This window comes from Sciurus carolinensis, chromosome 8 (assembly GCF_902686445.1).
Source record: "Sciurus carolinensis chromosome 8, mSciCar1.2, whole genome shotgun sequence".
NCBI lineage: Eukaryota > Metazoa > Chordata > Mammalia > Rodentia > Sciuridae > Sciurus > Sciurus carolinensis.
In genome coordinates, this window is record NC_062220.1 from 40,677,720 (window position 1) to 40,704,556 (window position 26,837).

The 26,837-nt window shown below is 33.7% G+C and overlaps 1 protein-coding gene across 3 annotated transcripts in view; it reads left to right on the plus strand.

Annotated features, from left to right (window-relative positions):
- Thsd7a (thrombospondin type 1 domain containing 7A) overlaps nucleotides 1–26,837 on the plus strand; it is a 414,330-nt gene that overhangs the window by 155,294 nt on the left and 232,199 nt on the right. For all 3 annotated transcript variants that reach the window (XM_047561721.1, XM_047561723.1, XM_047561722.1), the window contains exon 2: nucleotides 25,887–26,718. In XM_047561721.1, coding sequence (XP_047417677.1) covers nucleotides 25,887–26,718 — 832 coding nt within the window. The remainder of the gene's footprint in view (nucleotides 1–25,886; nucleotides 26,719–26,837) is intronic.

Consider the following 26,837-nt stretch of genomic DNA (forward strand, 5'->3'; position numbering starts at 1 on the left):
GAGAAAATTCAGCCCTGAACCAGATAGCCCTATGAAGACTTTAACATTATTGTAATGAACAGGATCAGTTCAATTACTATTTACAGTATTTCTAGGTGTGAACAAGAGAATGGGGAAGGGTATAGGATGTAAGTGAGTAAATAGAGATACCTGTCAAAGGGCCTCCAGTCTCCTTAGGTGTCTCAGGAAGGGAGCCGCCCTTCCAATGATGATGGCCAAGCCTTCAGGAATAATTCAAAATGCCTGCACCACCCTCCAAAGAAGCTGGGGAGCCTCAGTGAGGGTGTGCTGAGTTAGCACAGAGGCAGGCACAGTTCCCTCAGCAGTAGGGGGGCAGGTGGGCAGGCTCAGCTACTGGCCTCCATCCTCCGTGTGGGGACATGCTGGGGGGCTCAGCGCCAGGTCCATCCACAGTGTTGGGGGAGAAGGCTCAGCAACAGCATGAACCTTGGTGTGGGGGCGGGTTCAGCAATGGCTTCCAACCTCATGTGTTGGGAGGGTGGGCTCAGGGCTGGCATCCAGCCTCAAGGTGGGCAGGGCAGGCTCAGCACCGGCATCCAACCTCAGTGTGGGGGCAGGTGGGCTCTGGCATTTAACTTCTTTATGAAAAAGTTAATCAAGAATTCCAGTATTATTTATTTTTAGTCTAAAGTACCACTAGTATCATATTTTACATATGCACACAGATATATATCACAAATATATGTATTATGTGCATGTGTGTGTTTTATTAGGTTCTCTGGATCTGTTTTCTTATTCCTACTTGGGCATCTCACATTTATTTAATGAGCATCAAAATATGGCAACATATAAAATATGCCAGACCCTCTATTATTGCTTTTATTTGTAATGTTTATCTTGATAAGATTGATTTTAATAAAAGATGAAATTTGAAATTAGAAACTTGAAAATTTTCTAAAATTGTCTTATTAGAATTTTATTTACTTTATATGACTCTAAATGTTTTATTAGTTCTTGTATTAATTGTAAGTGCATGATAACTTTTGTGTTTTACCTACAGCCATCTTCCAGATAGGTAGGATGCTGCATGAAGACATTAGCTGCATCCCTGTTGGACATCACAGTATGTCCACTACCTTGCTCCTTACTTGGCAGATAGTTACTATCACTCTCCGTTTGTTGAAACAGAGATAAATTTGTGTATTTTCATAGGAGAAATGACTTTCTTTCTCTATTGATCCTTTATATCTAGAAGCATATATATTCCTTCCGTTCTGATAAAAAAGATCCCTTTGGTAAGTCTGTGTAAATTAATTTTCCATCTTTCTTAAACTCTGATGTGCATACAGATTACTAAGAGGGCTGTAAAATGTGTAGATTTTTTTTTTAATCAGTAGGTCTGCAGTCAGGCCCAAGATTCTGCATTTTTATTAAGTTCTTTGGCTTTGTCAGTGTTACTGATCCCTGGATATAAAAGAGCCTAGAGTCTTAGGACTTTCACAAAAAGTATATTTAAATTAAGGTATCATACTCATTAGGAAAGATTTCACCTCACTAATGTACTAGCAGTAATACATTTTTAAAATGAGGCCATTGGATTTTATATGTATACTAACATATTCATTAAGCAAGTATTTATGGAATATCATTAATAAGTAATCAGTACTATCCTCAACACTAGGGATAGAAAAATAACAAGAGCATACACACCTTCAAGGTATTTCTAACCTAATTAATGAGACAGAAAGACACAAACAAAATTGCAACACACTAAATTCTGTAGAACTCTATTTAAGGGACAACAGTGTAGAAGGCAAGTGTGGCTGAAGCACAATATCAAGTGGGAGTGAGATACAAATACACTTGGAGAGTGAGGTACAGGTCAGAATGTGTAGGTTGTGCTAACAAGTTGTACTTTGACCTAAGAACAAGAAGTGTCAAAGAGTTTTAAGCAAGAAGGTGACATGAATAGATTTGCATGTTAGAAAGCTTCCTCTGACTGCTCAGTGCAGAGAACAGTTAAAGATGGATCAAAGTGGGTGAGTGGCCAGTTGCAGTGGCACACTTCTGTAATCTCAGTGACTCAGGAGGATGAAGTGAAGAATGGCAAGTTCAAGGCCAGCCTCAGCAACTTAGTGAGACCGTCTCAAAATTTAAAAAAATAAAATAAAATAAAACAAAAATTTTAAAAAGTGGATAAGCAGTTTGCAATTTTAGAATTCCAGATCTGAGAATACATTGCTCAGTTGCCTTTTAGCACATTATTACCTACTATAACCAAAGGATAGCCACCAGGTTCCAAGTCATTTGTGACCACACATTTACACAATAAGGAAGTCAAGGACAAATCAGTCATTATCCAAAGAGCTAGAGATTAATGAAAGCCAAATACTTTTTAATATTCGTGTGAGCTCAAAATCACAAATGCATTGTATTTTCTCTAAGAAATATCTCCAAAATGTGCAGTATAATCTCTAAGAAATGTACCCACATTTGTTAATCAGTCCCCCTTTTTTTCCATTCATCCTCTTACGCATATACAATTTTTATTTGGAGTTCTGTTCAGAATCTTGAAATACAATCCAGTACATCTTGCACATCCTCATTTCCTTTTCAAGCAAAGCAAAAATTAACAAGTATTCTGTGAACTACGGATAAATAAAGGAAATATCAGAGATAAAGGAATTCCAACACCAATAGATTCTGCTTTATAATTTCTTTTTTCATGAAAACCACAAGACATCAAAAATGACACCAGAATTTTTTATGGTATAAAATTCTTAAAATCTACTTATCTATAGATGAAAAATTCAGCCTTTGGTAAAAATGAGTAAAAAGCCCGACAAGTGATTGAGATTTCCTTTGAGAACTGTGAATTTGAAATCTTAGGGGCAGTGCTTGTCACTTGGAGAAACCAGGATGCTTCAGATGAGAGCAATTATGAAAATGTAACACACCCTCAGAGAGACATCATGACACTGAAGAAAATGCCATTGAAATAATGAGTCAACCATTAACACTATCAGAGTGAAAGAAGGCCTATAGGAGGAAAATAATTTGAATTCCATCACTTCTCGCAGCCATGGGGTCACAAGCATATTAGCAAGTGACTGACAAGTCTAAAATAAAATACATGTGATAGACCCATCCTTCGGATAACAACCTCTGCGAAAAGAAAATAGACTGCTAGGAAGAGAATGTTAAAGTTTGCTAAATTAAGTTTTCTGTAATCATGGGTGGCTTGCTGTTGAAAAGAAATAGTCACACTTTACATTTTAACTGTCTAATGTCTTTGAGTAGCTCCTTGAGTTTTTAACTTTTAGGTACAAATTTCCTTAGCTTACCAATTTATTTTTATTTTTCACTAATTAGTCCTAATACCAAGGTAGTTTTTATATAAACTCACTGAATGCTGGTCACCCTGCCAGCATCAATAAGGAACCAACAGTGCTTGATTTTCATTACTGTCACTTGCTGGGTATTATATAATCTTGACCTTCATGACCAGTTACACAATTCTAGCTTCCTGATAATGACAGGAATATTAAAATGTTATTTTTAATTCAGAATCTTTTTCTTTGATGATTTCTAGAAAGATCTATGTTCTACTATCTCTTGCAGCTCACCAAGTATTTATTAAGGAACAATACCAAAAATCATAAACATACCTTGAAAAAGTATATTCCTGTCTCTTTTTATTGGTAGTCTAGCACTTTAGTGAGAATTGCAAAAGGAATGTGACAAAGCTCCTGTCTCTAAATAGTTTAAAATCTTATTAGAGAAATAAATTTGCATACTTGAGACATTTAGTGAACAATAGCGGACACATTCCAGCTCTCTGTTAGAATATTTGAGACAAATCATGTGAGAAATCCTCTCGAAACTACATAACAGAAGAGGAGATGGGTGAGCAGGATTAAAGCCGGCTATTGAAGGAAAACAGGATTTACCTGTAGCAAGGCATTGTGGGTATGTATATTAACCTAGAGTTCATCCACACAGGTTTTCACAGTGGGACTCCAGGTTCTCTTTTCCTTTCCCACATCTGTGTCCCATTGCCTATCTCATCTGTTTTTCCTGTTTTTGTTCATGATCCCTATTGCTGGAATTCTCCACTCTGACAGTTGTATCTATTCAACTTCAAGTTCCATGATTTCTATTTCAACCTATCACCTAAAATCCATTATTTCCACTGACCTGTGGATTCCCCTGTAAGGATTTAACGTCCGACTTCTCTAGACTATTAATTTTCCTACTTTTTCTCAACTTGACTAGAAGGCATACATCTCATCCTACTATGTAAAAGTATTAAATATTAACTTGGGGTATATGACAAAGAACTATGATTTAAAGCATATTATTAAGGCTCTATTGCTAAGGTGTATGTCTTCTTTCCCCATTCATTTAAATAATGACTTCAGGACACTAAACAGAATTTAACAGTTGACAGTCTTAACAGGTTACATAAAACTTACTTCAGAATTTGTTGTGAATAATCAATAGTTAATCCTTTTCTCTTTATTGTATGTTTAAAAGGAAGATAAAAAATGTTTATGCTTTCTTTTTTCACATTAAAACATGCTTAAATTTTCCAATAATGATAACATATATGAGAAAATATTCCAATTTCAGGTATTTCTTAACTGAGCAAGTTGATAAATCAGGAGAGAAATAATTCTGACTGATTTCATGGATTTTCATGCTTAAAATTCTAGGCCAATTTTTTTTCAAATGAAATTTAATTGAATGCAAATTGTTCAATTAACCAGATATTGTTATTAATATATCATAGATACTGCTTCTTTAATTGAAGAACAAAAATTTAAAGACTAGTTTAAACAAAAAACTAGAGATTTAAACCAATGCCAGGAATTAAGATAAATACATCTAAAAGATAATAATTAAAGATAAATTATGATAGGGAACACAATAGGTATCAATTATTTTCTACTTTATTTTCTTTACTAGTTCCCATATTATTCTGATATTATTGTGCAATCTATTACTGCCCCAGAAAAGTGGCACATCTAATGATAACTACAAGTCTTTACTAAAAATAAGTGAAAACTGGAGGAAGAATATTTCATTTGGTGTTCATAAATACTTGAAAGGCTGTCAGGAAGGGGTTAGATTAGAATTTTTAGAGAGGAAGATTTTATAAGCATACAGAGAAGAAATCTCAGAGAAGTAAAGTTGTCCAGTATCAGAATCAGCAACTATAAAAAACAGTGAGCACTGTATCAGGAATGTTCCAGTCTAGCCTAAAAAAAAAATCTTTCAGTGATACTATATGAACGATTGAGAAAGACTGTTACAGAATCTCTGTGGATTCTTAAAAATCACAGATTCTATGATACATTATAAGTTTTGATCATGATTTAGCGAATTATTTATGGAGCCTGAAAGGACTTCGTAATGTAATAACAAGTTTGAGAAATGTGGTCCCACTGTGAGATATTTATCTGAATTAAATAAAGGTTATTAACACAATGAAAGAACACTGTTTTGGGAAGTCAGGACACCCAGATACTAAGCTGGGAAGTCAGAACACCCAGGTTCTGACCTGGCATGGATAATGACAGTGTACATGCACTTAAATTCCCACTGTCTTAAGATCCTAATTACAAAATCTTGCATTTTTCATCACAAGGATATCCTTCAGCTTTAAATTTTACAATTTCCATAAATGTGCAACTCCCAGCTTCCTTATTCCTCATCTAACCATCTGCTTAATTAATACTCTGTCATTTTCTTGGAACCAAATACTCAGTAAACCATGTGCCTAAGTGCCCACTGTTAATTTCAATTGATATATGTTTTTATACTGCATCATTACTATGATTTTGAATCAAACAAAAGAAATACTACATCTAGATGTATCTTCAAAAACACTAATATATATCTTGAAATATACATTGGCCTCAAAAACTTATACTAAAATAATGTAATTTTTATATTATGACTACTTAATACTTGTAGAATTTGTTACCCATAGAAATTTAATATTCAGGAAAACATTTATAGCCAAACACAGAATAAATATGCATTGAAACAGAAGCCAGAAAGTGGATGTTCATCACTGACCTCTTAATTTTGAATGAGATCCTATTGCTTCTGGTCAAAAGTAAATTTCAGTAGTCAAAGATGAAATGTTTAGTTCATATCCATTAAAGAGCAATTAACAGAATTGTATGCATTTTCAGCACTACTTTTTGGGGTGACATTTCTTTGAAGAGAAAATTGATTATCTGACTTTCTTACTAGAGGATACAACTTTCCATCAGAATTAGAAATACTCAGCATGCATCAAATCCAGTAACAGCCTTGCACTGCATAATTTAATTTAGGACTTTCTTACATTTGCTGTATATTATACATTTGCTAGAATTATTATACAAAAAATACTGGTCAAATAAATTAATTTTTAAGAATTGGCACATTTATGTTTTGTACTTTATCAGTAAAGTCTAGACCCTAGAATTCAGGTTATTAATTTTCACAGACTCTGCCTTTAACCAAAAATATGTCTTAACTCTGAATTCCTACACAGACTATCTTGCACAGTGCTTCTCTGTCTCCTCTATGTTATCTTCAGAGATTTGGAGTAAGTACACAAAGACAACCTAGCTATGTTATGTGGTAGTGAATATTTTAGAACAATAATAATCAATCAACTATTCATTCCAGGAATGGAAGAGAAGTCAATTTAATTGCATTTTATATTAACTTATTTTGAGAAGCATACAGTAAAGTAAATGCATTCAGAATTTTTGATACTTACTTTAAAGCACCTGACTGATAGGTTTTCTTGGCAAAATGTTAGTATGAACTGGACTTCAGCCAGTCTTGCGATTGTGTTTATTGAGGACATTACTGAATCATTGTGTACAGAATTGATCATGGGCTCACCTTCTCAAAAACACAACTGAAATATCTGAAGTGGGTCTCACTGTCCTTTTTTGGACTTGGAGCCTTTAAAGGAGTATTTTTCAGAAGAAATAGTTATAAACAAATTACCATGGGAGCAGAGCCCTGAAGTCAAACAACTTAGACTAAAATATATTCCACAGCTACTGAAAAAATGGTGCATGATCGGGACTATTTCTTTGTTCAGAATTATCTGTGCCTATTAAATTCTCAGATTTTGAATCAGTAAAGTAACAAAAAATAAAATAAATTAATAAAAATAAAGTAACTATAAAATATCTAATGAAACAGCTATTAAATAATGCTAGTTAAACTTTATCAGGCTGGGTGTTGTGAACCTTAAATGGTGAACTGCATGAACACTTGGTGTAGTGTCTTTTATAGAATAAATATATACTATATGTTACATAAATCTGTTGTCTATAGTAAATAAGTTGAGACGATTCAACTTGAAAAATAAGATATTTCTCAACTGGCTTCTGTGGGAAACAGAAGCATTTATATTCAGATTTTTTTTTTTTTCTTTTTTTTGGTACCAGGGATTGAACGCAGGGACACTCAACCACTGAGCCAATTCCCAGTCCTATTTTGTATTTTATTTAGGGACAGGGTCTCATTGAGTTGTTTAGTGCCTTGCTGTTGCAATTCTCCTGCCTCAGTCTCCCAGGCTGCTGGGACCAGGCTATATATTCAGATTTTTAACTTATATCTATTAGTTATTTTTTCCTATAATCTTATAATTTTGATTGAATGTTTAATTTTATAAAATGCACTTCACTTTTGTCTATTATAAAAATAGATATCTAAGTTATAATTTATATTTACATGTCACTAATGATGCATATCATTATCCTAAATCATATTTGTGACCCTTGGATACATAGAGTTTGGAAGAATTAAACTTGTTCTGCCAAGTTAATTTTATCTGGAGATGATATATTTTGGGAACAAAAAAGCTTATTTAGAAAGAATATTTGAGAACCTTCATATACCTATAGCTAACATGCTGGAAATTTAGTGTTTTCTGTACTTGAATTATTTACTTTTATAATCCTTCATAATTATAGCATTTAGGGAGATAGAAATTATATGGCGATTATAAAATTATATAGTAATGCATGTGGTCATTGATTAAGATTAATTATGAAAAAGGCTTTACTGTCTCTTGTAAAGAAGTCATACTTCTCAGTTTTCTCATTATACAACAGTAGCTTCTGAAGCAACTATTGAATTGTATTCTTATCATTAATAATTATTTGTAATGAAGCCAGATCTTCCCCAGTGCCAGAAATGAAGCCATTGACATTATTTTCTTTTCTCTTTTCTTCTTTAGCTTTATTAATTGTTATATAACTTTAGAGGAAATTTTACTTTATCCCTGCTTTATGGGAGTGGTTTATTTTATGCCAGGGAGTACTGAAATTTAATATATACCTATAAATGTGCTTGATAAAAAATAAAAAAAAGTTACAGCCATGCAGACATTTGTTAACTCAAGTGTGGATAAAAAATATCCTAAAGAATCAAGGAGTAAGATGTATTTCTAGATGTGTAATAAAAACATCATAAAAGTCAAAAGGTTGTTATCTTTACTTCATTTTATATTCTATTAAGATCATATCCACGATTTAGATTATTGGCTGAACTATATTACAGTCCTTAAGGTACATAACTAACAATGTAGCATCATCAGAAGATGAACCTGGGATTTATTATTTCTAACTACTGATTTGATATAATAGGTAGTAGTTCTAAGATGATAATGGTAACATCTCTGAGATATCCTTTCATACCTTCTTTCAGTGTTTAATAAGATGAGGAAAAGTCTATTGAATCTATAATTAGCCCTTCCTTTTTGTTTGAAGATCTCAAATAAATTGCCTTTAGATTTAAGGCTTTGAGCTTGGCAGTAACTGTGCTGGGACCTTAAAATTATGCTGCTATGTGCAGAAAGATTTTCCAAAAATTGGAGGATTATAGATATGGATATGAAAAGTATTGCCTAAAGTTTGTTATAGCTACATATATATTTTAAATATGTATAAACTATATATAACATTAAATTTGCCATTTTTAACTATGTTTAGTGAGCAATTCGGAGGTGATAAATACATTCACATTGTTGTGTAGCCATCACCACTCTCCATCTCGGGAATTTTTTTCATCATTCTGAACTGACACTCTATACCCATCAGCCAGTAATCCCCTATATTCCCCTCCTTTAGCCCCTTCCAGTTGCCATTCTACTTTCTGTCTCTACGAATTGTAGGTATTCATATGCAAAAGTAAGATCATATCACATTTGTCCTTTGCATCTGGCTTATGGCATTTAGCATAATGTTTCAAGGCTTATCAACAGAGTAGCATCAGAATTCAATGCCTTTTTAAACTAAATAATATTTCAGTGTAAGCTTATCCCACTTTATTTCTCCATTCACTTGTTGTTGGACATTTGGATTGTTTCTGCCTCTTGTAGTGATTTCTTTTACTACATATCTATTTTGTTTCCTTATAACAACATCTAGCACATTGTATGTCCTCACTAAATGTATATTTAATTAGTAAATAAATACGATGAAATGCAGACATATTCAATTTCAATCCTGAGGTTTATGAGTTCATAGAAAATAGATGACTTGGCCTGAGGGGAAAAAACCCACCTTCTCCCCTAGTTAGACATATGCTGCCTCATAGATCCACTTCTAACTCCAGTCACTCCTGTGGCTTCAAGTTTTGCACGGGTTTAATCAGGTTCACAGAGGTGCAATCCAACTGCAACTGCCATTCATTGGGCAACCGACTTTTCTGGGGCTTCTCTGACACCGTGATGTAGGATGCTTCCAGAAAGCGGCTCAGTGCTCATTCATGCACAACCTGAAATGGTGAGGAAGTTAATATAAATTTTCATATGCTCATTCTTGGTCAGTGGTTAATAGGAGCAAGTGAATAAATGTTTTCTTTTATCATCTGCTGTACTGAAATATAGTAGCTTCCTACTTACTAGGGGTTACTAAATCTCTTCACTTAGAAACTTCACTGGGAAGTGAAGCATTTTGTATTGAGCTCTTAGCATAACATCCTTGAAAGAATTCCCGTGTTGCATCAAAGACTGAAAAGATTCAGGGAAATTGGCTCACCTCACCTCATGTTCCTGTTCAATTTACTTGTCCCTGAAAAGAGAATAACAAAATTGGACAGCTCTTGGAAGATGATGGCAAGCTAGTATAAACATAGACAAATTTCAGCTGTTACAAAAGACAAAATCAACACATTTGGTGTGCAGATAATGATCTAGTATTTTTATTCAATTTTCATTAATAAGAAAGATCAAAAACTTTTTGCTTTTACTGCAATATATTTTCACTTGTTCACCTCAGGGCCAGATTAATACTTCTGCATCTGTTAAGATATAGTTGCAGGGACCTTGATTCTTGAAATTGCTCAGAATATTGCACTGCTTCTTTATATTTATGACATTTTACTAGATTGATTTGGTGAACAAGAAGTGGCAAGCATGAGAGATATCCTAAGAAAGACCAGGTAGCCCCCTGTGTGGAAATTTTATCCAGATTGCCCAGTTAGTTAGGTAAAATTTCTACTTTCCATGATACTGTAGGTATTGCTAAGTTCTCTATCATTATATAACAAAAAACCCCATTCCTCAAGTTTCCAGTAACATTCTCCCCACTTCTTTAGTCTTTACTGGCAGCTACCTTTAGGGCCATGAGGTCATTTCTAACTGTCACTCCATACCTCCTTTAGCTTTCACTAACATCATCCTCTCTGTTTTTTTTTTTCCAACTTCTACCCACAACTCAACTCTAATATGCCAAACCCATATTTTAGATTTTTTTGGTTAATGCAGTATATTTCTTCCAGGTAATCTAATCAGCATTAATTATCTATTGCTGCATAACAAAATTTAGCAACGTACAACAAAGGTGTTATATTTATTATCTCACAGTTGCTTTATGCCAGAAATTCAGGAACAGCTCAGCTGACTGTTTTTGACTCAGGGTCTACCATGAGGTTATGTTCAAGACATTGATCAGGAATGCTGTCATCTGAAAGCTTAACTGGTGCTACAGGATCTGCTTCCAAGGGAATTATGGGTCACTCATATGGTTGTGGACAGGATGTCTAAGTTTCTTCTCTTCAAAATGCTGCTTGAGTATCACCGTGACATCATAGGTGGCTTCCCACAGAGTGAATGAACCAAGAAAGGGCAAATCAGAAGCCACAAATCTTTAACACCAGTATTTGAAGGGACTATTGTGGCTCTGATGGAGACTGACTACAACCTCTTTGCATTCTGAAAGCATCATAAAAGATGCTTTTAGGAATATTGCTATGATCTATTTAATGGTTGAATTGAAAGAATGTTAGTTCTTAGGCCTGGGGTTGTAGCTCAATGGTAGAGCACTTGCCTAGCATGTGTGAGGCACTGGAGCTAATCCTCAGCACCACATAAAAGTAAATAAAACAAAGACATTGTGTCCATCTACAACTAAAACACACACACATATGTATACATAAAAGTAATATATATAATATATATATAATATATATTAGTTCTGAATGAATCTGAGGAGATACCTCTCTAGCAGGCCCAAGCTGCTGCAACTTCTCAGTCACTCAGGACATAATGGCCCAGAAGATCTGCTGTTATGAGATATATATCTGATACATTAAATGACTAGGTGGAGTCTCCTAATAGTACAGTTGCAGGATAGATATCTTGGGTTTGGGAGAAAGACCACGTTTTCTGCAATAGAGAATTGCTCCCTTAGAAAAAAATGTATAAAAGACATAAACACACATATACCCTGTATCCTGATTTGCCATTGGGTCCCAGTAGACGTTGTATAGCTCTTTGACTATAGTTCTCTATCCTGAAACGGCTTTTATGAAACCCATTAAATAAAATGGTTGGGAAGTTGCAGCTAAAATTTAACATATAGCAAAAGTAGAGCATTTGGAATCAGGTCCAGATAGAACACAAGATAAGTAAATCATATAAACATGCTTCACAGACTCCCAAGGCATCTATAAATACCTCTTTTATATAAAGTCTTCTCCCTCAACTCAGGGCTTGTTAAGGGATTTATTAAGTCCAATCAAAAAAGAAAAAAAAATTCAGGCTTAATGGCTCAGTGTAGTATATTGGTGCTACTTATAAGTGAAGTGCTATTACACAAACAGCCCCATTTTTTGTAACCTTAAAGTATAAAAGGGCAATCTTCTCGTGACACTAAGTTGTGAGCCTATATCAAGGGATAAGTAGCCTAAAAGACAGACAATTATGGACTTCTAAGCAATGGCAAATAGCTAGCTGATTAGAGACACTGAAGTCTAGAGAAAGATCATATTGGATGTCTGATCAGAGTAAAGAATAGGTCTTTGTATAGTGCACTAGTCTCACCAGAGAGTGTCTGCATCAGAGGCAAAACAGAGTATTTAAGCAGACAGGAAAATTTGGCATATGGATGTCAGTCAACTGCTAGCTTCAAACTGACCAGTTCATTATGGATGGGCACAATAGTATAATCTTCCTCTCACTAAGGTTGATCTAGTTACTGCTCCTAACAACTAACCTACAAGCAGTAACCAGCCAGTTGATTATATCACGCACTTTCTATCACAAATGGAATAGCCATGTATTGTAATTAGAATTGACAAGAACTCTGGATATAGGTTTACCTCATGTAACTACAATGCTTTCACCAACACTGTCATCACAGGACTTGCAGAATGGCTGATCTTTAAGATTTGCATCCTATATTTGTGTCATATTGCCTCATTCAAAATAATATATCTGATAGTAAAGAGATGTGATAATGGACAATGAAAATGGAACTCAATTGGTTTTTCTACAGATCTCATTTTCTGAAAGCAATTGTCTTAATTAGAATAGTAATATGACCTATTAAAGGCTTACATTCAGATACAACAAATTGTATGATCAGAGAAATGTTTTCCAGGATTCACTGAGCCAATATACAAAATGTAATGCTTTAACCATGAAAGTTAAATTGCATGGGTTAAAAACCACTGGTGAATTAGGTTTACCCCTTCATTTCTTATGATCCACTTATGATCACTTCAGTGGATCATAAGGTCTCTATATCAACAAACTTAAACTCTAATGACCTGGAGGACCTAGTTTCAAGAGGAAAACCTATATTTGCAGTTACTGAGCTGGTCATCATTGTGAAAGTGACTCTTTTTTTTGTTTTTTATTGTAAACAAATGGGATACATGTTGTTTCTCTGTTTGTACATGGAGTCAAGGCATGCCATTTGTGTAATCATGCAGAATGAGGCTATCTGAGTGGTGCAAGGCTGTGCCAGGAACTTTCTTCAGGTAAATTTCTTCAAGGAAATTTGAGCAGGGAGGAACAGGATTTAAGAAAGAAATGTTTAATCCTTCTATCCTATAAACTAATAATATTTTGAAATATTTTTCATGAAGTTTCTCAGAAGGTATGACATAGTCAAAACAAAGTACCTATAGTAGTGGACAAATTGATGATGTAAGCTTCCATTAGCTTTTCCTTGATCCACCTTCCCAGTTACATTGCCTTTGTGCCTTATCCCTGCTCCATGGAAATACTTTTAAAGTAAGCTAATTTCATACAGACTGTTGTCTCAAATTCTACTTTTAGAGTAATCCAAGAAAAAAAGCATGCTTTAAACTATGATTGGATATATGAAGATTTCACTTACTGTTTTTGTCATGGTTCCCCGGGATAGAGAGGATTATGAAAGGACTCCTTTATTTCTAAAGATCCCATTGACTTGACTCCCTTAGCATTGTATCAGATTGGCAAATACGTTAAGGTGACTCACTTTGAGATAATTATAACTGAAGATCTCTAGTTTGATATGGTTAGAAAATTTTATGCATTCTGCATTTATGAGGGAATTATTTCTTTGTGCTATGTTTTACCATTAATATTAAGACAAACCATTTCAACAATGATAAGCATTTTTATTCACTAGACTTGATGTGCAACCTTAAATTCATTCTTGAAAGCAGTGTATACTAATGATTTAGCATATTTTCAACTCTATTGAGTGTACGTATTTATCCTTATTTCATAAATATTCTGCTGCCAGTCACATGTAACAGTTAGGCTTTCTTTTTGTTATTTTGGTCTTAATTATTAGGAGTGGGGAATAATAGGGATTTTTTTGTAGAATGGTGATGGGTACTACTGTTCAAATAGAACTTTTTAATTTGAATATTCATTGAGACTATTAGTATCACATTTTTTCTTTTGGAGTCAAAATTCTAACATTCTCCTTTTTTTTCCCTGGATAAGTTTATGAGTTTGGAAGAAAAACACAGACTTAGCATCTGTTATCCTGAAGAATACTTTTCCTTAAGAAATTAGCTTTGACATCCCCTTATTTGAATGGGATCTTATTCAAAAGTTGGGCAGTCTTCATTATAGAACCAAGATTTACCTGCTTGAGTTGCTCAAATATAGATAATATAACTTTCCTTTTTTGGGATACCTACCTACATCCAGTGAAACAATAGAAATATATAATATGAGAGTTTTGATTAGTTTATATTTTTTGAAATCTGTCAAGATTAACTCTACTAGATAGAATAACATAATCTTTGTTATTCTTATCTATCACTTGATGAAAATATCAAATGAGACCATATATATAAAAACACACTATAAACTATATAAATAATAAATAAAATGTAGCTTTAAAATAAAATCTAGCAATGCAATTCAATACAGTGTTTAAGGCACCTCCTAATGCCATGCTTTTAGGCTAAGAAGTAGTGTTCTATCATACTACATGTACAATCTTGGTAAAATTATGTAACTATTTAGAAAATAAAATGTTCAGAAAGTTGCCTTGTGATATTCTCAGATAAATTCCTGATAAATCTAACATATATTTGTTCAGATGAATATATAAAGAAGATGAAACTTTTAATGTATATTTATGAATTCTCTTATTTGAAAATCCATTTTCAGTTGAAAACAAGGGAAGGAAGGGAAGGAATATAAGATTGTAGTAGTGAAAAGCCTGCATACCAAACACATAGGAAATATAAACAAAAATATCCTAAAATACCAAGGAGCAAAGACATTTTAATGATCATAGAATATGTTAATATCATCAAATCAGTAGATTGACATAAAAGTCAATGAGACATCTGAAAAATATAGAAAGTAATAGAACAATTCACAGAACTGTTCAAAATCATATGTAATAAATATTCAATGAAACAACAGTGGGATTCTGTGTATGTATCCAATTAACAAACAGCTATGATAATAACTAATGCCTATCAGGATATAGTGATGGGCTGTAGATTTTCACAAGCTTCTTTGAAAAGTCAATGTATTTAAAAAGCCTTATGTATTTAAAAAGTTCAAAATCATCAAATCATTTGACCCAGTTATTCACTTTAATAGAGTCCACCCTAAAGAAATTATCTCTGATGTACGCACACACGTAATAATATTGTCAGATAAAAGTATGACCATGTTGTGACAGAAAGGCATTTCACAACTTTATCACAGATATTCCTAATAGTGATACTTAGCATATGTTATGAGATAATGGGGGTTAATGACAGTTCATATTATATCTTACAAATGTGGAAACCAGGACCCACAGAGGTTTAAGTAATTTTCTTAGGAAAGATCAAACGTGATAGGTCCTAAAAATAGATTATTGAATTTAGCAATTATGAAATCAGTTATCCTAGTCACTGATTTCTCATTCATTTCTCATCAGATTTGAAAAACTTGTTCTAATTTTGAACATTTAACTTGATACTGATATAATTTCTTATTAAAGTTTAATTACTTATTGAAGATGAAAGCTCAACTTGACTTCCACAGTGATCTCTTCTTATGAACTAAACTGATTTGTCATCTGAGAGTTTTATTTTAAATTAAAATTAAATTAAATTAAATTAAAACTCAAGGCAAAGAAGCCATGAGCTCTTCTTTTGCTTTTCTTTAAAAATAAAGTTTAACCTATTTTAGGTCAGTAAATATTCAAAATTTATTTTGCATTTATGTGTTTACAAATCTTTTTTTTAGTGCATCTTGTCTATTTTTATTTTTTTGTTTTTTTATTTTTTAATTATTTTCTTTTTCATTTTTACAGACTTCATTTTAATTCATTGTACACAAATGGAGTACAAATTTTTGTTTCTGTGCTTGTGCATGAAATACAAAAGTGTCTACTAGGCAGAGTACACATGCACACTTGAACAGTATAATTTTGAGTGGCATAGTTTTCTAGACATTTGGATTACCAATTTATGGGGTTATTTCAAAACAGACAATTAAAGCCCACATGTTTGTTTTTGCTCACAGAAAAGTCCTTTCAAAAGATCAAAAGAGTACATAACAGCAAAATTATGTTTCAGTGATGAAAAAAATGAAAAGGATATTATCAATTCTACAGTTTGAGGTCTTTCTAAACTACAGTTCACAAGAATATTGAAATTAAAGAAATAAAGACTGTCTTTTGAATCAAATAGTCAAAGGATTCACCAGCCAAGAAGATAGCCCATAGGACCCCAGATAGGACCCCAGATCTGGAGCAGTTAACAGTTTGCAGATATCAAGAGGGCAGGACAGAAAGAGAATGTATTCATAAATTACTGGTAGAAGAGTATATTTAAGTGAACTTTTACATTATTTTTACAGTACTATGTGTATCAAAAACTTGAAAATTTTGCAAAGCATTTGGTCAAGTTATCTGACCAGTATCCAACAGGAGAGGTTCATTGTAACTTTCTTCATAATATTGGAAACCATTAAGAAAGTGCTAAATGTCCACGAAGAAACACCAATTAAGTAAAACAGTAAATTGGTAGAACAAACTACTATGCACCCCTAGTGTAGATCTAATTATGAAAATATGAAGAGCAAAGGAAATTAAGTAACTATCTAGTAGGTCAAATCTTTGTGTATCAAAATATGGTGAAATCCTATTTTAAAAAATTTTAACACAATCCCAATTTTATTTAGATGCACTTTTTTAATTGCCTGGTAGAATGAAAGCAAAATATGATGACCATTTACTTCTAGATATGAGATTTGTGAGGTTTTTTTTTTAATTTTTACTATTATTTAGCAGCATTCCAATTTTTTACACTGATTTCCTTGGATGAAAACAAATAGAATTTTATTTTCTTTTTGTTAAATGTGAATTTTAAAACATGATTGAATGGCATGCAAGAAATAATTTAGTACATTACTAAGCTGTTTGTGTTCTCCTTGATCCTGCTGGTAAAGTAGGACATGCTGTTCCACAATCAAATCCAGAAGGAGAAAACACATTATCTTATTTGAAGGATGCAAACATATTTAGTCAAACAAGAAACTGGCTCATTTGAGAGTTTTATAGCAAACAAGGACAGAAAGTAGTTTGCATAATTTTCTCGTGCTTCTTTTATAGTGTTTATCTTTTATAAGGCTCATTGGAACAGTTGCTGGCCACCTGTCAATAATGTGGCCTTTTATAGACTCAACCTTTTATTGTTCTCATGCCCTTGACATATAAAAAACAGTCTTAGAAGAAGTCAACATTGAATATGGTGGGGGAAATACTAATTTTAAATTTAAAAGGCTGTCCTTTGTAGACTGAAATAAAGAGAGAATTTTGAATGACATGAAGAGAATAGTCATGTTATACAATCCTTTCTAGCAAGAATAACAATAATTTCATTATTTTATCAACGTTTGTGAGAAGTTAGTGAAGAATCACATTTAAAGTAGTAACCCATGGAAACTAAGCCAAATAGCATTCATTTAACGTTTTTGTCACAATTGTGCATAATTTTACATTGATTCCATGTGAAAATATTTGTGTTGTTAGTCTATCACTTACATAAATATTTGGGGTACATAAACAGTTGCTTTAGCTCCCTTTTAGTTGAATAAGACATCCAATGTTTCTCTCTAGATTTACATAAAATCTGTCAAGCTAAGTGTTCTACACATATTTATTGACCCACATCCTAGAAACATTTTGCATGATACTGACTAAACACAATCTTAGAAATCTGTACACAGGAATACATTTCCATTCATAAGGGCCATTATCCAAGCCCTTAAGGCGAAGCTGCCTGTCCTTTGTTTTTGTTCAATTAGTCTCCAAGCTCCCTTTGAATAATCATGAACATGAACAAGAAAAGAAACAAGTTTCAAATCAGTAGAAATTCTTACTCTTCTTGTTAAAAAACAATTCCCCTTACAATTTTTCCACTACCACCCCCTCTCACTCTTAGTAATGTTAAGTTGTAGGGATGAATTTCAACATTTATGCAGAGACACTTGATATTAATATAGAACTCTTATACTTATTAGCAAACTTTGTGTTTTCCCTAATAGTTTGAGTATTGCCTTTTCAAATTTGTTTTAAAGCATTTGTGCTCCTTGGAACATGATAGCTAACTGGGTTAACAATTCTTAGTTGTCAAGAACAATTTTAGATGTGGCCCTCTTCCTATTCAACGTGTGATTATTTCAAGACTGCTTGGAGAGCAGAAGTAGACAGCCCTTTATCAGGAGTTCTGTAGTAGATCTGATCTTTCAAGAGATGGTTAATTGCACACACATGCAATACCCAAGGTGCAATGAAAAGATAAGACAGCAGTTAAAGGCTGCAAGGTGGACGAGTTCTTTTTAGGTTCAATCATGATTATATTGCCACTGCTGAAAACTGGTGCCTTCCTGCATCAGTAGGTGTTTTTACAGATCTCTGTGGAGTTTCCTTGGGATATGCTATCTTCTGGTTCTCAATGTAAATATACTTGGGATAAAATAAACCCAACAGTATTATCTATGAGCAGCGCTTAATAGGAATCTGTGATAATCTTATTGGAATGGGAATTGAAATGTATTTGTATTCATAAAGTAAGCTCTTCCTTGTTATCTAAGTAAACTTGAGAAATTCTTACTTATTATCAGTGTAAGATAGTCTAAAAGTTTTCTTGAACTCACTTTCTTCCTGCTGGTATTGACCTCAACCATGTAATGCCTCAGATATTAAAATCTGCAAACTAACTTCTTTCTTTTTGAACAAAGTAATTGACAAAATTCATCCAAATGTAAGCCAGAAAAACAAAAAGACACAATGAAGCCATGAGATGTAACTAATTGTTCCATTTTATTAGTGAAAGTGTGAAGTTTGTGTAGATATAACAAACATGTGGAAGGATATACACACACATGTGATATTCCTTGTATCTAGTGAGGAACATCAAAGTAAGAATTATCTTACTTTTCTAATGAATGAATTATACATTTGAGAAAACTCCCATCAATATTTCTATATGTCAACTGGTAATTTAAAAATTAACTTTTCAGAAAACTATTGTCATAGACTAACCAGTCTCTGTAGTAATGTCAACATTGTAAAAAAAAAACAATACAAAAATTAATGTTCACATAGTGAACATAGCAGTAAGATTTAGTTTCCCTAAACTAAAGAATAAAAATGTACTCCTTGCACCCTGTAGGAAGTACATTTTTATTCTTTACAAAGTAGAAAAAGAACATTTAATTTATGGCTTCCTAAATAAGATGCCATTATTATTAAACTTTTGATGAGTTATTTTTATTTTTCAAGGCATTTACAAATTTTGAGTGGAAATAAAATACTTTTTTTCATATTATAGTTGAAAATTATTTCTGAAAAGGTTCTTTATGAATACTTCAGAAGGCAAAGAATATGTAGTTAGGAAAAATAGAATTTATACCTATGATAATCTAAAATTATCCCTCAAAGCAATATCAAAATCCTTTATATATTTAGTTACCCCCAAAATGATGTATGTTCTGTACATATAATTATATATATGATATTATATATAAAATTTGATGTATGCAATATTTTAGAACATTAACATGGAAAATTGAAGTTCTAGAGATTATAGTGTGGGTTCTGGTTATAATTTAATATATACCTGTTTTTTAAATTAATAAAATATTTTATCAGCCCCTTCTTATGTATTAAGTCATTAAAACCAAAGTCTTGGATAAGCAGAGGTACTTTGGACTGGCTTAAGAGAAAAGCATGTTTTGCCTTTATCTTCAAGTAAATAAGAATCTATCTGTTGAACCATAAATTAACTGGAATTATTTTCTTGATTTTGTTTCTGATTTTATTCATTTATTCAGCACATATTATTGAACCTATTCTATGTACATGTTCTGTACAAGACAAAGGCCTGAATAGTTGGCAATTATTCCACAGACTCATTGAAATTATGATAAGCACAATGTGTGAAATACACAGGGTGCTCTGAGAGCATGTAAGAAGAGCTTTTTCCCATATTTAGGGTCCATGAATCAGCAATCATTTTCAAGCTAACCAACTTCATATTTATTTTAGAAGTAAATTACAGCCTGGAGTTTTGATAAAATTTGATTTACAAATATAATACTTTAATCATTTCATATCTTGTTTAGGGTAATTTTCAAATTAAAGAATTAGTGTTATATAGTTCTGTTTTATAGTATTTTTGAAGGAAAAACAGACATTTGAGGTATGTATGTTTTCCTTAAAGAGCAATATACACACACATGAACTCAATTCACAATTATATTTCTGTAATAAAATATTAATTTTCATTAATTAGTTAAGGCACATCAATATTAGGTTAGCCTATGTAAACATGTAAATTAAGTGTTTTTAAGTGCCAGTTTTACACATTTTATATAAAATATTTTGTTTTTATTTCAAGGATGAAAGTAACTACTAATAACTCCAATCTGATTAATCAATATAATTTCATAATTAATGTCTAGGATGGAAAACTTCAATATATCAAGTAATTCTCCTGAATTCTATTGGTGATTTAGACTCTGAGTATGTTCAAGACACTTATCTTCTGAATCTCAAACTTAATAGCATGTAGTTTACTCTTAGATTGAGTCTAATATAAATATAGGTCTATATCTGCCTTCAAGGTGAAAAATATGGATTACTATTTTTTTATTTAGGTAAAATGGAGAAAGAAAATAAATGTCAAGATGTGCAGAATTAATTCTATAATTTTACACATACTTCTGCTCTTCTTTATGGAAAAGTGTCTTAGGTTTTGTGATTCCCCAATTGAATACTTGGTCAGTCTCCAAGAAAGTATCTCCAAGAAAGTATCACCAGATTTGTGAGTATTTTTTTTTTCTTTCTTTCTTTTTTTAAATCAAGGATCTTTTTTTTTTTTTTTTTTTTCTTTTTAGTGGGGCAGGGCAACTGGTGATTGAACCCATGGAATCTTAACCACTGAGCCACAGCCCCCAGCCCTTTGTTTTATTTTTTATTTTGAAATAGCATCTTGCTAAGTTGCTTAGGGCTTCGCTAAGTTGCTTAGGGCTTCACTAAGTTGCTGAGGCTGGTCTTCTACCTCAATCTCCGAACTTGCTAGGGTTATAAGCATGTACCACCATGCATAGCTAGACAAAGTTTCTTTATGTTGCCTAGACTGACCTTGTACTTGGGAGCATGATCCAGATCTAATTGTTCTGTGTGTCCCCTGTATTTCCTGCAAATTGGTAGCTGGTTCCGTAGGCTGGATCTGACTCAGAACTGACAAATTTTGCAAGACAATTAAGAAGAATATGAAAAAAACAAAAGTCATATGACTCTAATTGTCTCTGTGGTTTTTCAGGTGATGATGCTTATTGCTATTAATTAATTGGAGTCTGCAAAATGATACCTTTAATTCTATAACCTTTTATCGATTAGTTAATCTATCTTTTTTTAATTTATTTTTCAATGCTAGGAATTGAATCCAGGGTCTTGAGCATGCTTGGTAAATGTTCTACCTCAGAGCTTCATACCCAGACTCTGAGGTACTATTATAAAGAGAAGTTTCCTCTCATCTACTATTGGTTTCTTTTTTTTTATTAAATTTTTTTTTATTTTAACAGACTGCATTTTGATTCATTGTATACAAATGAGGTACAGCTTTTCATTTCTATGGTTGTACACAATATAGATTCACACCATTCATGTAATCATACATACACACAGGGTAATACTGTTTCATTCTACTGTCTTTCCATCCTCCACCCCCTCCCACCCCATTTTCCTCTACACCATCCAGAGTTCCTTCATTCTTCTCTTCCTCCCCACCACCCTGCCCTCATTATATATTGTCATCCACTTATCAGAGAACACATTTGGTCTTTGGTTTTCTGGGCTTGGCCTATTTCGCTTAGCATGATATTTTCCAACTTCATCCATTTACCAGAAAATGCCATAATTTTATTCTTCTTTATGGCTGAGTAATATTCCATTGTGTATACATATCACAGTTTCTTTATCCATTCATCAGTTGAAGGGCATCTCAGTTGGTTCCACAATCTAGCTATTGTGAATTGAGCTGCTATGAACATTGATGTGACTGTATCACTGTAGTATGCTGATTTTAAGTCCTTTGGGTATAAACAGAGGAGTGGTATAGCTGGGTCAAATGGTGGGTCTACTCCAAGTTTTCTGAGGAATCTCCATATTGCTTTCCAGAGTGACTGCACCAATTTGAAATTCCACCAGCAATGTATGAGTGTGGCTTTTTCCCCACCTCCATGCCAACATCTATTATTGCTTATGTTCTTGATAATAGCCATTCTAATTGGAGTTAGATGTAATCTTAGGGTGGTTTTAATTTGCATTTCTCTAATTGCTATGGATGATGAGCACTTTTTCATATATTTGTTGATCACCAGTATATCTTCTTCTGTGAAGTGTCTGCCCAGTTCCTTATCCCATTTATAAACTTTGGAGATTAGTGCTCTGTCTGAGGTGTGTGTGGAAAAGATTTTCTCCCACTCTGTAGGCTCTCTTTTGACATTATTGAGTGTTTCCTTTGCTGATTAAGAGCTTTTTAGTTTGAATCCATCCCATTTATTGATTCTTGCTTTTATTTCTTGTGCTATGGGGATTTTGTTAAGGAAGTTGGGTCCTAAGCCAAGGTGATGGAGATTCAGGACTACTTTTTCTTCTATTTGGTGAAGGGTCTCACAGGTCTAATTCCTAGATCCTTGATCCATTTTGAGTTGAGTTTTGTACAGGGTGAAAGATAGGGGTTTAATTTCATTTTACTGCATATAGATTTCCAGTTTTGCCAGCACCATTTGTTGAAGAGGCTATATTTTCTCCACTGTATGTTTTTGGCACCTTTATCAAGTATGAGATAATTGTACTCATGTGGATATGTCCCTGTGTCTTCTATCCTGTACCATTGGTCTACCTGTCTATTTTGGTGCCAATACCATGCCATTTTTCTTACTATTGCCCTATAGTAGAGTTTAAGGTCTGGTATTGTGATACCTCCTGCATCACTCTTCCCGCCCAAGATTGCTTTAGCTATTCTGGGTTTTTTGTTCTTCCAGATGAATCTCATTATTGTTTTCTCTATTTCTATGAGAAATGTCATTGGAGTTTTAATTGGAATTGCATTAAATCTGTATAGCACCTTTGGAAGTATGGCCATTTTGATAATATTAATTCTGCTTATCCAAGAACCTGGGAGATCTTTCCATCTTCTAAGGTCTTATTCAATTTCTTTCTTTAATGTTCTGTAGTTTTCATTGTAGAGATCTTTCACCTCTTTGGTTAGATTGATTCCCAAGTTTTTTTTTTTGTTTGTTTTGTTTTGTTTTGTTTTGTTTTTTTGGTGAACAGAGTTGTTTTCCTCAATTCCCTTTCAGATGTTTCATTGCTTATGAATAAAAATGTTTTAGATTTATGCATGTTGATTTTATATCCTGCTATTTTACTGAATTCATTTATGAGGTCTAGAAGTTTTCTGGTAGTGTTTTTTGGATCCTCTAAATATAGAATCATGTCATCAGCAAATAGTGACAGCTTGAGTTCTTCTTTTCCTATTCATATTCCCTTAATTTCTTTGGTTTGTCTAATTGCTCTGGCTAGTATTTCAAGGACAATGTTGAATAGAAGTGGTGAAAGAGGACATCCCTGTCTTGTTCCAGTTTTTAGAGGGAATGTGTTCAGTTTTTCTCCATTAAGAATGATGTTGGCCGTGGGTTTAGCATAAATAGCCTTTACAATGTTGAGGTATGTTCCTACTATCCCTATTTTTTTCTAGTGTTTTGAGCATGAAGGTGTGTTGTATTTTGTCAAATGGTTTCTCTGCTATTTTTTTTCTTTTAGAAATTAAAAGTAGGATTAAAACATCATCTAGTATTTATATTGACAGATGCAACAAGCCCATTGGGTTTTTAAGTTCTAAAATCTTGAATTCAATACTCCAGAAAGACTGTTTCCTTACATGCTGTAAGTCCTTGGTAGCTCTTTGCATATGAACTTCATAAAGAAACAATATGGGTATTTCAAATAATGTATAAAATACTTATTTTCAATGCAGAAGTGATCATTACAATGTTAGTTACAGTATTTACAGTAAGTGTCTTTTCTACTTATAACTTGATTATGCTATTTGTAAGGAAGATGAAATCAAATTTTAAATATCTTTCTTGGAAAACAAAATTAAATGTTTCAATTAAAATTGGCAAGCATATTCTTCATATTTCATTCTGTGTAGGCTAACAATTTTTTGATACAGGAGAAACTATCTGAACCTTAATCTCTAAAATCCAGGCTATGTCATGTGACTAAAAGTCAGAAGAACTGGTTCTAAAATTTTAGAATGGTTGTGTTATTCATTCAACATGTGAACTTGGCAAATCACTTTCCCTTCCTGTCTCCTGTTATTCTCATCAGTTGAATGTTTGGTCTAGTTTAATGGTTTTCACTTTTTAGCTGCAGAAGCATCTTGCAGACATAGTCTAATACATTTTCTCCACATGAATAAAAATAAATAATAAAATAGAGCTTTTCTTATAGAAGTAATAATGAGCAAGGAAGTAGCAATGTGTATGTGTGGAGGGAGGACCCTAAAACCCTCACCTGTCCATTACCTTCCTACAACCTGTTGAAAACAGTTGAGGGTCATCAAAGAATTTCTCAAATTCATGGAACAAATTTTGAAAATCATACATTATATGATCTTTACATATTTAAAATGTAGCTCTCAATTTCATAAATTAGAATTTGCTAAAGCTTTGAGAATTTTAGTATTTACCTGAGAAAAAGAAAAAATATAGAACATATAAGTTCTCTCTTCTGAAGAATTCTAAGGTACAAATCTAATATGTCATACTAAAGCTATGGACTTCAGTATTTCCTAAAATAACTCTAAAAAACCAAATAGTTCATATTTAGAAAATGAATACATAAAACCCCAAATAACCCCTTAACAAAATATTCAGAAAAGTTCTTTCAGTTAAATTTAAATTCCCTTACTCATGTCTATACTTCACTGAAAAAGTAAGAAAAATTTATTTATTTATTTGGTAAATTTAAACCCTGAATGTGATTAAATGAGGATTTTTTTCACTTCTCATCTTTGGTGACCAGAAAGGCAACACTTTAAATTCTGTCAGCGTGCATAGTACACAACTCTTTGACCCTTAGAGTCATAACCATAACAGTAAAACATGAGGTGGAAGAGAGTAGGTTCTACAAAGCAGTTAATTGCCCAAGAAAAGTAAAGTCTGATGGAGAAACAGTCTTTCACCAGGGGCCATTTTCTTTGTCAGTTACTAGAATGGATTTGATGGTTGTGAAGCGGGAGTCATGGGTTTTCACCGTGACTAATTTCTGATGTCCTTTATGAGCCACGATTTTTAACTACCTAAAGTGAAGGAAATGAGTAAAAGCAAACTTTCAGTAATCCCAAAAGGATCCAAAGTGAAATTGCCCCAGCAGTTACCTTATATAGGCACTGTGACACAGTTCCCTTTTGTAAAAATACTTGGTAAAGATCATTGCTTTCCGACGGGTTCCTACAGAGACCTACTTTATTACACTTCAGGGAAGTTAATGTACTAGGTCTTGAGGAGTCTGTCTGGAACATGAAGTGACGTGTGGTTTTCTTTTAGTGACACTGTTAACTCCTGCTTTGTTTTCTAGGTCCATGGGGCAGATGCATGGGCGATGAGTGTGGTCCAGGAGGCATCCAAACCAGGGCTGTGTGGTGTGCTCATGTGGAGGGCTGGACGACGTTGCATAGCAACTGTAAGCAGGCTGGAAGACCCAGTAACCAGCAAAACTGTTTCAAAGTTTGTGACTGGCACAAAGAGTTGTACGACTGGAGACTGGGACCCTGGAATCAGTGTCAGCCCGTAATTTCCAAAAGCCTAGAAAAACCCCTGGAGTGTATCAAGGGAGAAGAAGGCATTCAGGTGAGAGAGATAACGTGCATCCAGAAAGACAAAGACCTGCCTGCTGAGGACATCATCTGTGAGTACTTTGAGCCCAAGCCTCTCCTGGAACAGGCTTGCCTCATTCCTTGTCAGCAAGATTGCATCGTGTCTGAGTTCTCCCCGTGGTCCGAGTGCTCCAAGACCTGTGGCAGCGGACTCCAGCATCGGACACGGCATGTTGTGGCGCCCCCACAGTTTGGAGGTTCTGGCTGTCCAAACCTGACGGAATTCCAGGTGTGCCAGTCCAGCCCTTGCGAGGTGGAGGAGAGCATGTACAGCTTGCAGGTGGGGCCCTGGAGCGCGTGCTCCATGCCGCACTCCAGACAAGTGAGACAGGCAAGGAGACGTGGAAAGAATAAAGATCGGGAAAAGGACCGAGGCAAAGGAGTAAAGGATCCTGAAGCCCGGGAACTTATCAAGAAAAAGAGAAATCGGAACAGACAGAACCGACAAGAGAATAAATATTGGGACATCCAGATTGGATATCAGACCAGGGAGGTTATGTGCACCAACAAGACCGGGAAAGCTGTTGATTTGAGGTAAGGTTTTATTATCATTAACCACACGTGTCTATGTGTCAAGACCGTGATTACTTAAAACATACTGTTTAAAACTAACTCCTGGAATATACACCTACACAACCAAGTATGAGCAACCC